General features: G+C 39.0%; 1 protein-coding gene across 2 annotated transcripts in view; it reads right to left on the reverse strand.

The window, feature by feature from the left end:
* The window catches only part of ANO3 (anoctamin 3), a 228400-nt gene that overhangs the window by 75050 nt on the left and 138632 nt on the right, over window positions 1–14718 (reverse strand). For both annotated transcript variants that reach the window (XM_042446466.1, XM_042446467.1), the window contains 3 exons: window positions 7285–7443; window positions 5807–5907; window positions 1457–1501 (listed from right to left, as the gene is read on the reverse strand). In XM_042446466.1, coding sequence (XP_042302400.1) covers window positions 1457–1501; window positions 5807–5907; window positions 7285–7443 — 305 coding nt within the window. The remainder of the gene's footprint in view (window positions 1–1456; window positions 1502–5806; window positions 5908–7284; window positions 7444–14718) is intronic.

Consider the following 14718-nt stretch of genomic DNA (forward strand, 5'->3'; position numbering starts at 1 on the left):
TCTCTCTCTACCTCTATATAACAAAAATTAAGAGAGCAGGTGGAAGAGAGGTTCTCTATTGGGATTTTATTCTATCATCTAAAACTCTATCCAATACTTGCATGAACGTGATTATGATGAGATGTCCCTCAATTTCAAGGCAACTATTATACAGCTGTTCATTTTCCCATATTGTTACTGAAATAAACAGCATGCTTTGTATAGAGAAAGTCCTAGTATCTGTCCTTGCCATGTTCCTCATAATGATTCTTGGTGGGAAGACTGGGAAAGACTTCTGAGGACTGTGGGAAGTTTGACGAAGAGCTCTTATATGTCTATTCCTTTCCCTACAACTCCGAATGCTTGGATGCCTTCTAGAGGTCAGCTTATGAAGTGGTGCAAGGTTGGGTTTGGAGGGAGCTGTGGGAGGGAGGAAAACTGGACAAACCTGGGCCATGAACATTAGTGAGTAGAGCTCTGATTGTGTTACCTTCCAATTTAGTGAGGGGGAGAGGTCCCCAGAACATTGAGAAATGTTAACTGTTTTGGGAACAGAACATGGATAATCCCACAGACAGTAAGGCAAGTGGCTGTGGAGCTGTGGGATTCTGCCGTTAGTGGTTCATAAGGGAAAGTTTCCAAATAATCGACATCATTGTGCCACAGCTTTCAGAGTTCTCAGGATCCAGCTCTTGATAGATCCCTTCTGTTGTTGTTAACTGTGACTTATGTTGGCCTCATGAAGGAGATATCTCCAGTCACTCTATTATCAACAGCCCTGCTCATGTCTTGAAGACTGAAGGCCATGGCTTCCTGGACTGAGTAATCTTTATATTTTCCTATTGCCACCTACCTTACCAAGCAATATTTTCTTTTCTAGTGAGTCATGTCTTCTTATGTTACGGACCTAAGTACAAGAGTCCCAGTTTAGTCAATTTGGCTTATAGGGAGAATTCCAGCATGATCTGTTCTAGGACCCATTTATTTGTCTTTTCAGCAGTCCATGGTATCAACAGAACTCTTTTCCAGTGCTACATCTCAAATAAGTTGGTTTTATTTCTATCAGTTTTCTTCACTGTCGAACTTTCATAACCATACATAGAAATGGGAAATATTATGGCATGGACAATCCTAACTTTAGTATTCAATCTATAGACTTTACTATAATTATAATCCAGCTCTTGATGGATTCCCCTCTACTTACCAAAATATTGAGTGTCACTGTAGAGTCTACTATTTGAACTCTACCTTCAATTCGGTGTGTGTATGTTTATTTGTGTGTGTGCGTGCGTGCATACACACACGATAATATTATGCTCAAAGTTTAAAATGCAAAGAGAAAAATTGTACATCTCTCATTATTAATTAAATCAACTTGCTTGATGTCCTCTGGGATAAATTTACAACTGCTCAGATGGATTTATTTAATGCAGCGTGACTATTTCACAAAATTAAAAGCTATGCATCACCCACCAACCTGCCCATGGTTTTGCTCCTCCAGTCAGTGTAATAACATTTTTTCCTGTAAGGACAGCAAAAATCACCTAAGAACAATTTTATATATAGGAAAAGGTAATACTGTACACATAAGAAACAGATCTTAGCTACTTGCAACTTGGACCTTTACCAAACAAAGGTAGAAGGAAGCACAATTTTAAAGGCAAAGAGAGATTTTAAAAAATCATTAACTTGGAAAGCCTTGTATGAAAATACATTAAATATTGATGTCATGTAGTAAAACTGTACTACTATAAATTAGACATTTAACATGCACTAAATTGTTGCAGGTTACAGAAAGCTTTGAGACAATGGGTCTTTTCCTTTCAGCTTAACATTGATTTCTTAATAATGTGAACAGTGTTGCTATTATAGCAGCTGATATTTTGCACACAAATCATAGCCAGAAGATAGCTGGATGCAGGAACAGGAACAGATTGCCTTTTTATTTTGCCTCCCTCTGATTTGGTTAATCTTAACACAATGGCACCTGAGGAAAATGTCACACAATTTTCTATTACAATTTGATTGAAAACATTTCATAGGTGGCTATTCTGGAAACTATACACACAAAGGCAAGTTGTAAATGGAGAAGGATGTATGCCCCACCAATTTATCCCACCATCCCTCACAATTAGGTATGCAAGCTAGGGCTGATGGAAGTTGCAATTCAACAAATGGAAGGCCACAGTTTACACACCACTATATAATTATTTCGTAGTGTCCTCGGGCTGCTGTAATTCAGCCTCATACCTAGTGGCATCACTAGGGGTGTGCGTTTGGGGGGATGTGTATGTGGACCACACCAGGTGACACCTTGGAGAGTGATACCACTGCTCTCAAACACCTACCTTTTGGTAGAAATGGGCTATGACATTCACCTGTTTCCTTTAAAATGCTTTAAGAGATGCTGGGAGTGGGATGAGGCTCAGTGGGAGGAGAAAGGAGAGGCCCCAGAATTTTTAAAATTAAAATTTCAAATTAATTTTTTTTAATTTTTTAATTTTAAAAATGATTTTTTAAAAAAAATCTTTAAAAATTTTCTTTTAAAACATCACATTGTAACCAAATTGTCATTATGTATATGTAAATACATTTAGGTCATGCATATGATAGAGAAGATTTTCATACCTGGCAGAATCACTGTTAAAACGTTGCTGGATTGTTCAGGAAGTGTGCATGTCTGTAAGCCTGGCATGCTTCCTGAACGTCAGTGAATCATCTACTCCCCGGGAGAGTGGATTTCCTCTGAACGCAAAGTTTCCATTCAGAGGAAATTCCCTCTCCTTGAACGATTCAGTAATGCTAGAGGGACACTAGAGGGAGCTGTCACAATTAACTGAAGTTCAGGAAGTGTGCCAGGCTTACAGATATGCGTGCTTCCTGAACATCCAGTAATATTTTACCAGCGATTTTGCCAGGTATGAAAATCTTCATTGATATTTGAAGGTATAATGTTAATTTTGCTAGCTGTTTATCTCACAACTATTAGCATTACATTCAGTAGTATATAAGAATTATGATTTATGAGTAACATTAATACAAAAAAGCATTACTAAGGAGTCTGAAATGGGAAGGTGACACCATGAGTTACCACACCAGGTGACACCAACCCTAGTGATGCCACTGCTCATATCATATATTGCTATTTTGGAGGAACACTGATGCTACTGTTGGAAGATTCCTCTACCATTCACATTTTGTTTAGATAATTCAACTCCCAAATAAGTTCCCAAATAAGAATCCAATTTCATAAGCTATTAAACCAAGACACAGGGCCAGTCCATTACAATTTGCTATCTGAGGCAAAGAAAAAGTTGGCATCACTTCCATGCCATATATAGAGAAGGTATGGTTGGTGAACAGTTGTTTGATGCTGACAATATGGGAAAACAATTCTGACCATATCTGAAGGCATGAAGGAGTGCAGGGTAGTTCACATGGCACAACTGTGGGTCTTTCCTCCAACAGCTAACTGCTGCTCTCCTGTATCCTGGGACAACTGCCTCATTCTAATGAAAGAGCTGGCTGTGCTGAGGCAGTGGGTCCTATAAAAATGTACATTTGTAACCCTATACAGGAGAAAGGGAATAGTTTATCAGTTTCACTATGGCTATAATCCCACAAGTAGGGCCATTAGTGCTGCTCTTTGGGGTCCATCTTTGAACAGAGGAGCTGAAGAAAGAGATTGTGCATGTTGAGAACAATGGAACAATTGTGTCTCTATTCATTCTATGGGCCATTGATCAGATTGATGGGAAAGAACAGGGACACAGGGACACAACACTCTTGCCTGATGTAAAAGCTATAATGGTAAGTGAAGCAGTATGGCCCATCTCTACATGACAAGTAACAACTCTTCTGGATCTATTTCATTTCATATATAATCCAATTTCTACCCAGACAATGCAAAACTGCTGACATATGTTTCATCAGCTTAGCTATAGCAGTGCTGTAGCACCATTGACATTTACAGGGTTAATCCATTACCTGATACATCCTTGTTTAGAAGTGAGAAGGTGGGAAAGGACAGCTAAGAATGCCAATGGCCCACTGCAGCATGAATGTGCCAAGATGACTACTGTTCCCTCAGAACTCTGGTCCTGAAAGGATGTACATGAAACCTGCCATGAACAGTGTTTTGTCTCTTAGGTTAATCATGGTCTAAGTAGTTTACAAAGTGTAAGCTAATTGCACCCAACAATCTGGGTACTCATTTTAGCAACCTTGGAAGGATGCAAGCCTGAGTCAAGCTTGAGCCCTTTTGCTGGTATTGAACTCGCAGCCTTATGGTTTGTGAGTGAGTGGTTGCAGTACAGGCATTTAATCACTGGACCACCAGGGCTCCTATCATAGTTTTTGGGTTTTTCAGATTTCAACATTGAGTGGATAGATGCTGGTATATGGCTTCAAAGGGGACATGAAATAGCATGTGAAGGGCCTAGAGCACCATCTTATTGTGGGATCCAGGAAAACAGTCTCACATCCCACGTGATGACTTTTATGAGACAAGAATATTGATGGACTTCTGAGAAACAAAAAACTGGAAGCTTTTTACAGTCCTTGTAGGGCTGATGAGGAGCAATATATTCTCCATATTATCTTTACAACAACTCTGTGAGGAGGCAACTTATTCAAGGTCACACAGGTTTCACTGCTTCTCAAGAGGCAAGGCCATTTTTAAAGCATAAAAACTGCACCATTAGTCACTGAAGTATTGTACTTTTGTGCTACACAGTTTACACAAAAGAGCTCACATTATATAACATTTTTTTGCATAAAGCAAAAACAGGAAAGCTTTTTAAGAATAACCCTATTGAACATGTTCATTGTACATTTCTTTGCTCTTCTATTATTGCAATTTCCCCTTGTTGAAGTCATTATGATAAAACTGGGCTGTTTACAGGACTACCAAGTATATACTATTGTATTAACTCATTACAATTGATTTGTGTCCCTTTTTTAAAAGTGATAGCTCAGAACAGTTGGTCTAGTCTGTTACCCACTCATGTTTTGGGGAGTCACACAAAGTTGAATACATCTGCTCTAGAATAAATGGGGTAACGACTAGAGCCAATGTGTCTGAGTCTGCAGATATGCATTCCTCTTGCCTTTATACTTTTGGGATTAATTTGGATTAAATACAAAAGGTTGTGGATTTTGGTTTTGGTTATTTAAAAGTTTCAGAAACTGATGTGCAACAACATGATGAATTTAGGCAGCCAAATGACTTGATGGCTATTTCTTTCCATTTGCTGATAAAACTAGTTATCATATCCAGGTTGAGCAGGTTTTATGTGTAGCTATGAACTTTACAAGTGATAAGGAACATGTGAAGCAGGAAGAGAGTTAGTACGATTTCCTGTTTCACCTGCTCATCATTCTGGTTAAGTGTAGACAGAAAGACTGCTTCCACAGACTTAGTGGAATTGCGAATATAAGACTAGTCTATACCTTGTAAAGAACAGAGTGTTTGACTTTGTGTCTTTATTTCTTAGAGATTGGAAAGTTACTTTGAAGGTGAATGAATATAACAGCTTGCTGAAGCCATCCATGACTGTTTCTTTAAGACAATGTTCTTGGAATTGGAGTGTCATTCTCATGCTGCTTGCTCATAGATAGCTTCTACATATAATGTTATTAATTCATCTTTGAATTTTCAGTTTTACCACACACACACACACACACACACACACATCCATATTTTCAGTAAAATGGAGGCACACAAACAACATTGTTTTTGTGGTCAAACATATTTCATTAATATGTGTATAAATATAAGCAAAATAAATTGACAAATTTGAAGCAAAGATAAATTATTTGATATTACCTGAAAGGCATCCTAATGTTCATTCTTTCCGCATATTTGCACAATGTGTCCCAAGGACAGTGAATTTTAACAAACATAATGTCATTGTTTGTAACAGCCGGCTGTAACAAGCGACAAAATAAGCTTGCATTAATATTTCAAATTCAATATAGAATTTCAGTTTCCCGGCAAACTTTAAAGTAACCAGTTCTACTGGTTACTTAAATCCTAGTACTTTAAATTGGTTCTCAGCATTCCCTATAGATGTGATTAAAAGTTGCATAATATCTGCAACAAAAAAGAGGTCAAATGCAGTCCATAATGGCTTTCATATCAATGGGATGACAAACCTGCTCTGGAAGTTCATCTGCATTGCAGAGATAATGCCATTTGATTCCACTTTAAGTGCTATATCTCCATCCTATGCAGTCATGGGATTTGTAGTTTTATGAGGCCTTTAGCCTTCTCTGCCAAAGAATGCTGGTGCCTCACAAAACTACAAACTCCAGGCTTCTGTAAAATAAAACTACAGCAGTTAAAGTGGAATCAAACTGCATCATTTCTACAGTGTAGATACACCCTAAATTCCAGTTTGAACTGTAAAGGAGCTATCCGAGGTGTTGAATCTATTTGGAGGGTGTCACTACCACATTGACATGTACACCCCTGGTCAAATGTCATAATTTCAAGAATTGTCAAAGGTGAGGCCACCACTGTCTTGAAAACATGCAATGGAAAAAATATTGCCTGGTCAGGAATCTGTTCATATGATCTTAAATAACACACCCCACACACATTTCTACCATTTTTAATTTTTTTTTATTTTGGAGAAGGGCACTCTTTCTAGCTGCTAAAATCAAATGAATCCCTGAAGGAACTACATAAAGAAGCTTGGTAATGTCTAGAAAATAAGGAAAGAATTGGTCCTTAGCTCTAGACATGCTGCCAACCCAACAGTATTAGCCACCTGAACCATCCAGAATGTTTATGGGTATCTTCCTCCATGCAGTTCCATACCTCTTGGATAGCTGCCTGATTTGAGTTAAAATGGGGCAGATGCTGGTCTGTGCCAGAAGTGGGTATGTTTGCTCCAATAGCCCTAGCTTGTAGTACATTTACAATGGATGACTTCCTTCCAGTAGTAGACTCATAACTGCCTATTCCTGGGCCAGGACAAGGATTCAAGGATCATTTTCTTCTGAGAGTTACCACCAGGTTAAGATCCTTGGCTATGTCAGCCTAGGACTATTATGTTTAAATTCTTCTTTCTCAAACCTTGGTTTTAATGGTGGAAAATACAAAACAAATTGTGGGATTTTAGTAAGACTGAGATCTACTTGACTGAAAAGACAAGCCAAAAGCTGCTCACTCCATCCCACTTCATGCTCTGGCTAAGCTTTAAAAGTGGTGGAGATGGAGAAGCCATCCCTTTGTTTCCCCACCACATTTCAGAATTGTTGATCCATGTTCACAATGCAAAGGTGGGAAATAAAGCATACCTCTCTTTCTAACATTAATCCTTCAGCCCGAAGATTCTTTTCAAAAGTGCTTCTTTTCTCTATTTGTGGACTGGACTTTTTATAGACTAAAATATAATCAATGCGTTTTTTTCCATCCTTGAAGAAGAGACCTGATGTTGCCAGGGCACTCATATCATTCTGAAAGGGGAAAAATGCATACAAGATATTAAAACACAGTGTCATTCACTCATACTCTGATGTAAATGTTTATTATATAGCATTACAATGTTGCAAAAAATTGCAGTGGCCATGCCAGCTGGAGGATTCTGAGAACTGTAGTCTAAAAAGTATTTTTTCTGAGCTTTGGTATGGCATTATCTTTTGTATTGCCAATACAAAACTGAGCTACCTCTGGATCCATTAAGGTTTAATCTAAATGTTTATTTAGAGGAGGATGAACAAAATCATGAAAGGTCTAGAAGCCATGCCTTATGAGGAGTGCATATGTTTAGCCTGGAGAAGAAAAGATTAAGAGGAGACATGGTATCCATGTTTAAATTTGAAGGGATGGCATACTGAAGATTTAGCAAGCTTGTTTTTTACTACTCAAGAAACTAGGAGCAATGGATTCAAGCTACAGGAAAAGAGATCCTACCTAAACATTAGGAAGAACTTCCTGATGGTAAGAGCTGATCAACAGTGGAATATACTGCCTTGGAGTAGAGTTTCCTTCTTTGGAGGTTTTTAAACAGAGGCCTAATAGCTATCTGTCAGGATTGCTTTGATTGTGCTTGGCAAGGGGCTGGACTGGATGGTCCCTGTGGTCTCTTCCAACTCTATGATTCTTTTATTTCTCAATTTATGCTCATTCCCTTGGATGTAATAGTTTGTATGATATGGGCGGGTTGTAGACCGCCATAAAGGATGTCCTTAGGACGTCCCATTTTGAAAAAGGGGCATATCTTCCAGACGCCCCTTAACCTATCACGGACAGAGTCCGTGACAAATGGCGGCGGCCGTTCCACATGGCTGCTGCCATTTTGACATAGCGGACGCTCTGCGTCCACACGTCATGCGACAGAAGTGATGCCATGAGTGTGCCCTTTGGAACTCGCAGTGCCTCTTCTGGGGCCTGAGAAGGAGCGCGATTTTCGCGCTCCTTCTCTGCAGCGTCCGGGAGCCACGCCGTTTAAAGGCTGCGGTTCCCGGATACTGCAAGCGGAGGCGGAGCCAGACCGCCGCTTCTCGGCGATCTGTAACCCGCCATAGTCATGCTTTCAGAATGCCACATATCTCACACTGTTTCTGTTTCCCACACAGCAACTCAGTGCTGACACCAGGCCTGAGCCTTCAAAAGCACCACACTTGCCCTGGTGGTGCAGTGGTTAAATGCCTGTACTGCAGCTACTCACTCACAAACCATAAGGTTGCGAGTTCAATACCAGCAAAAAGTCTCAAGCTCGACTCCAGCTTACATCCTTCTGAGGTCGCAAAAATGAGTACCCAGATTGTTGAGGCAATTAGCTTACACTTTGTAAACTGCTTAGAGAGTGCTTAAGTGCACTGAAAAGCGGTATAGAAATGTACTTGCTATTACTATTGCTATTGCTCTCTGTAGAAGAGAAGATACTCTGGACAACCAAAAAGACAAACAAATGGATCTCAGATCAGATCAAGCCAGAAATCTTACTGGAAACCAAGTTGACAAAACTGAGGCTGTCATACTTCAGACACTTCATGAGACGGTACAACTCATTGGAAAAAACAACAATGGAGGAAAGTAGAAAGAGAGGAAGGCTGCAAGCTAGATGAATGGAGGTCACAAGTATGAGTTTGCAGGAACTAAGCAAAACAGTTGAGCACAGGGTGGCTTTGAGATATCCTCAAGGTTGCCATGGGTTGAGTTGACTTGAGGGCAGTTAACAACAACAAATATAACACAACATACAACAACCACACACAAAAAGACAAAAAAAAAGACAGACAGTTTAATCACAAAATATATAAATGGCTTCCTGAGTTTCCTTCTAGACCCATTTCTTTCTTATATTCAACGTTTTAAATTTAACAATAATAAATTATTCTCCAAAATTTCTCTATAACCTCTCTATAACCCCTTTTATTTATAAATCAAATATTAACATATATCACCAAACCAAATTAAATAATCTGTGTTTCTGTATTTCTAATTTCATAATGTATCCTAATTCAACAATTACTTTTTCTCCCCATCTTCTTATGTAAGAAGTTTACGAACATTTCCCAATCTCTTTTACAATTCTTCCATGGCTTTCCCCTTAATAGGGAAGTAAGGGGTCAACAGATGGCCCTGAAGAGGCGGCCTCCAGCTCTTGAAAGGGCACCATAGTTGTGGCAGCGCAGCCATATGGTGGTCCTTTGGCACTGCATTATCTGGACGTAGTGCCAGAGGTGCACCATGTTGCCGCATGCTGTTAGGAGCATTGTGCAGCATCAGAGCCCCCGGGGGTGGAGTTGGGCATGCTTCATGAAGACACTAAACCCCGACTCTGTCCCCATGCCAGCCTTTTAGACCAGTCTATAAAGGGCCAATGGTTATCTATCTCCATATAGTCCAGCACTTTGTAAGCATATAATATATGTGCCATGGTTATAAAATAAAGTATTTGTTTACCATGCTTATTTTCTAATTTTTCATTATTAACCATTCCCAGTAAATATAATAGAGGTTCTAATTTTTCTTTACAATAAAATAAAAATTGAAAGTCAAATCATGTATTTTCTTCCAATAAGTTCTAGCCTGTTTGCAATTCCATCATAAATGTCCTTTTCATAAAATGAATTTAAAGTCCTGAGACTGGTGTAATGTGTTATAAAAAGAGTGCACCAGAGTGCACCGCAGCCACTGAACTTTATATCAGCTTTAGTTCCTGACTGTTTCATTGACAACCCCACACAATCTTCTCCTGGGTGAATTGCAGCTAGCATAGAAGTTACAGCCAAGGAACATCTGGCCACAAGAGCCATATACCCATCTAAGAACAAAATCCGGAAGCACCCATAAACTATGAGGTCTTCCAAGAGAGAAACTAAGGATGAGTAAATCTATGGATTTTAATTTTTGACATTTTTTCTCATTTAGCATATTTAAATTTGTACATGGTGAGGGGATGGTAGATTTTTCCTATACACCTAGAGCAGTGATTCTGGTCCTCCAAGTGTTTTGTGCTTCAGCTCCCAGAAGCCATCTTGGCCAGTGGTCTGGGAGTCTGAGAGCCAAAGTCAAAAACACCTTGTAGACCAGAATTTGAGAATCACTCCCCTAGAACAATGGCATCCAGAAGAATTTGAGAACTTTAAATACCACAGTAGCTGGCCTTTGCAAGTGCTTTGTTTTTATTAAGCTTCAATTTGTTAACTCAATGCATTATGACACCAATTAGAAGCTTCCACAATTTTCTTTGCATTAGTTGTGATGTGGCAAAAAATAGGAATTGGGTGTCATCAGCATATTGATGGTTTTCAGCCCCACAGCTCTGGTTTTTTGTCTGGATGACCTCTTCCAGCATCTTGTTATAGATAATAAAAAGTATGGGGGACAAGTGGAATCAAGAGAAACCTCAAAAGCAGTCAGAACAGTCACCATCTTCCTGAAATACTCAGAGAAAAGGGATTCTAGCCCCATACTAGCCAAATCTTCCCAAATGGTACAACAGCTGATATTATCAAATGCTGCTGCGAGGTATTGCATTCTGACCAACCAATGGAACCAACAGGGCAACTTTTCTTCTATCAGACCCTTACCATACATCATCCTCCAAGATGGCCCAAGATGTTTCAGTCCCCAAAGTTGGGCTGAAACCACATTAGAAAGGATTAAAATACCCAGCATCACCCAAGAAAACCTAGAACTGTATATAAGGAGTACAGAGGATATGATAAGGAGAAGGAAGGACCCTGATTCAGCACTGATAATGCAACAGCTGCTGTTGTTTTAACTTCTATAAAGGTTTACTGAAAATTCACTTGGTCTTTTGCTGGTAGAACATTCAGGAATATCAGGCAATATAAGCACTGCTAATAAATCCCCATGCTAATAACAGCATCTGCCCTGTTATTAGGGGACAGAGATATTCATTGTGACTCTTCTTTGCTTCAAATCCTATTTGTATGTTTCAGATTAATTATAATGCAGAATGACACCAAGACTTTATTTCAGACAGCTAGGGAGTGCTGCAGATCTATCATGTTGCCATTTGTCTTTGCAAGCCATGCTCTTCCCCCCCAGTGCCACTGTATAATGATTTCTTATCAACAGGAGAAAGAAAGAGAAGTAAAAGGAGAAAGGGGAAGCAAAAGAGAAAAATAAAGAGAAAGCAAGGAAAGAATTCCAAAGCTTTATAATGCTTCAGTAGTTTGCAATGATGGGAATTTAATAGGCTGAATTCAAAACAGGCTGCAACCAGTAATGGTTTTAAAGATTTAATATTGTTTAATGTATGGTTTTAAAAATAGTGATATTTTATTATGTTTCAAATTTATTACTATGTTTTTAGCTAATTTTGTTTTATTATTTATGACCCACCTTGGGTTCCACACTGGAAAAGACAATGTATAAATGCAATAAATAATAAATAAAATAAAATAAAACAGTTTTTTAAAAAATCCTGGGTTTCAGCACTCATCAGTGACTAAGAAAAGAAGTTCTGATTTGTGGAGGGGAAATGCACTGGTTAGTTTAACTGGGAGTCTGAAAAAATGTGGCAAAATTATTGCTTTTGTGATACTCTGTCCCTGTCCTGACATTTTGAATTAGAGCTGGGCATTAACTGACAAAAATGGGCATTAACTGACAAAAAACCTAAACAAGGAAGTGGGAGGTGTATTGCAGCAGTGCTTTTGTTTAGGGAGCTTGTTTTATTTATCTTCCAGAGCATTCTATTTCATATGCTCCAACTGTCCCAGGGATAGTGTCAATTAATCCCGTCAACCTATTTTTAATCTGCCTTTAATTTCTCTGCCTTTTTAATTTCTCCCTCTCCCTCTCACATTCTTCATTAGTTCTCAGCTTGCTTCACTTGGTACAAATTGAATTCAAAAGTAGTGCTAAAGCAGTTTGCAGACAATTAACTCAGTGGAAGAAGGGGAGAGAAATAGGCAGTCTTGTGCTTCCCAGTAGACTTAGGCAAAAGCAAACTGCTCCGGCCTCTCCTAGCCTGAATGTTCTTCCTCTTTAATAAGTTTTGCCAACTTAAACACACACTACTGTTGCTTGGCCACATGTCTCAATTTTCAACTATGAAATGTTGGAGGGCATGCCATTTAATTTCCCTTCTGTCCAGTCTCTCTCTCCTACCTGCTATATCTTCAGCACTTTGCTCATTAAACATGCTTGTCCTCATTGGGATTCATTTATTTGAATTCCCCATGTTTCCTATTTTTCTCTCATTCCCCCCCCCCCCCATGAGCCTGCTGGTAACTCCCTCTAAGTGGATGATGCTTTTTAGCTACAGCTGAGTTCACTATTAATATAGAGGATGAAGTCTAGACAACAATCAGTGACAGCTTTCAGGATACTGTATCTAGTGGCTCAAGATTCTTGCTTCTCGAGAAAAATTCTAGTCTTCCTTCTATTGCATACTAGCAAATGTCCATTGTGAAGAACGTCTTAGGCAAAGTTGTACATGTGATGCACTGTAGGCATAAAGGAACTATGGCCTCATAAAGATGAACAGTCACAAACTTAGGGCCTGAACAGACAAGCCAAAAGAAAGCTGCTTCAGGTCACTTTGGAGGTATGCTGTTTAAATGACACAAGTGTCCTAAGAGGCTGGAAGCCACACCAAAGCCACACTCCAGTCCTAAAGACTTGAGTGCAGCTTTGGCACAGCTTCTGACCTCTTAAGATGTGTATGTCATTGGAATCCTCTTGGGAAATAGCTATACTTAAGAATGTGAATCTTCTTGGACTCTCTAGGGATACCATCTTAAAGTTAGACATTGATGAAGCAAAATTGGTTATAAAACAAAGAATCCTAGACATTGAAGGCCAGACAGAAATTGCTGCCTTTCCTAGACACATAGTGGTAAATAATCAAATCTCAGTTTCATCCCCTACTCCTTATCTATAATGTTACAATACCCAAATTTAGGAGAGTTCTATCTTTAGCTCGATTTAATGCTCTCCCAACAACAGTGCTAGAAGGGAGATATAAAAAAAAACACCTTATGAAACTCGGCTTTGTCCTTGCGATGATGGCGTTATTGAAGCTACAGTGCATGTTCTATTGTATTGTCAATTCTACAAGGACAGTCACCACCAGCTGATTACTCCTCTTCTAAACAAACACCCTGGACATACTGATACTTTCTATTTACGTTATCTTCTGGACAATCAGAAACCAAGTGATGTTCACAATGTAGCAAAATTTTGTTACATTGTATGTAAAATATGCTCCCAATTGGTTAGTGAAAACTGATATGTGTAGAACATGACCTTGAATTTGTATCTGAAATTGTTTTTAACAATTATTAATAATTGTATTTTGCAATTATTATTTTATCGTTACTTTGTATACTGGTCAACGACCAAATAAATCTTACTACTACATGTCATTTAAACAGTATACCTCCAAAGTGATCTGAAGCAGCTTTATTTTGGCCCATAGTTGAGTACTTTTATATTGCCAACAAGTACGGAGCTTTACAGATGTATTCATACTCTTTCAATGATATTAAAGGAAATTTGAGGTGACAGGCCTGTATAGTCACTCCCATTGAACAATGCATATTTCCTATTTCTTAGTAAACATTCATAAAATTGCATTGCACAAGAGAACAGTGAAAACTGTGTAGTCCTCCAGATGTTGTTGAACTGCAGTCCCCAAAATTCCTCATCACTGGTTATGCTGGCTAGCATTGCTTGGGATTGCAATTCAACATCATATAGAGTGACCATATTACACCTATTCTAAAATCACTCCACTGGCTGCCTATTCGTTTCTGGGCACAGTACATGGTGTTGGTCATTACCTTTAAAGCCCTCCATGGCTTGGGCCCAACCTACTTAAGGGGTCGCCTCCTTCCATACAATCCACCCCATACCCTCAGATCCTCTGGGAGGAATTTGTTGCAGTCCACAAAGACCAGATTGACGGCAACCTCCCAGAGGACTTTTTCTGCAATCGCTCCCACTTTATGGAATGGCCTGCCTGATGAGATCCGTCAAATTGCCAACCTTGAGAGCTTCAAGAAAGCTGTCAAGATGGATCTCTTCAGGCAGGCCTTCCCGGAATAGATCCCGGCCATGTAACGCTCCTCCCACAGTCATATACAAGCGAAGACTCTGCCCACCGTTATTTTATTATTGTAGTATTGTTTTTAGATTTTTATTGTCTGTAATTTTAATAGATGGAATTGTTAAATCCTTTTTAAGGGGGGAATTGTATATATTGTATTTTTTAAAGATTGTACACTGCTTTGATTGTGGAAACA

The sequence above is a fragment of the Sceloporus undulatus genome, chromosome 1, assembly GCF_019175285.1.
Source record: "Sceloporus undulatus isolate JIND9_A2432 ecotype Alabama chromosome 1, SceUnd_v1.1, whole genome shotgun sequence".
NCBI classification, from domain to species: domain Eukaryota; kingdom Metazoa; phylum Chordata; class Lepidosauria; order Squamata; family Phrynosomatidae; genus Sceloporus; species Sceloporus undulatus.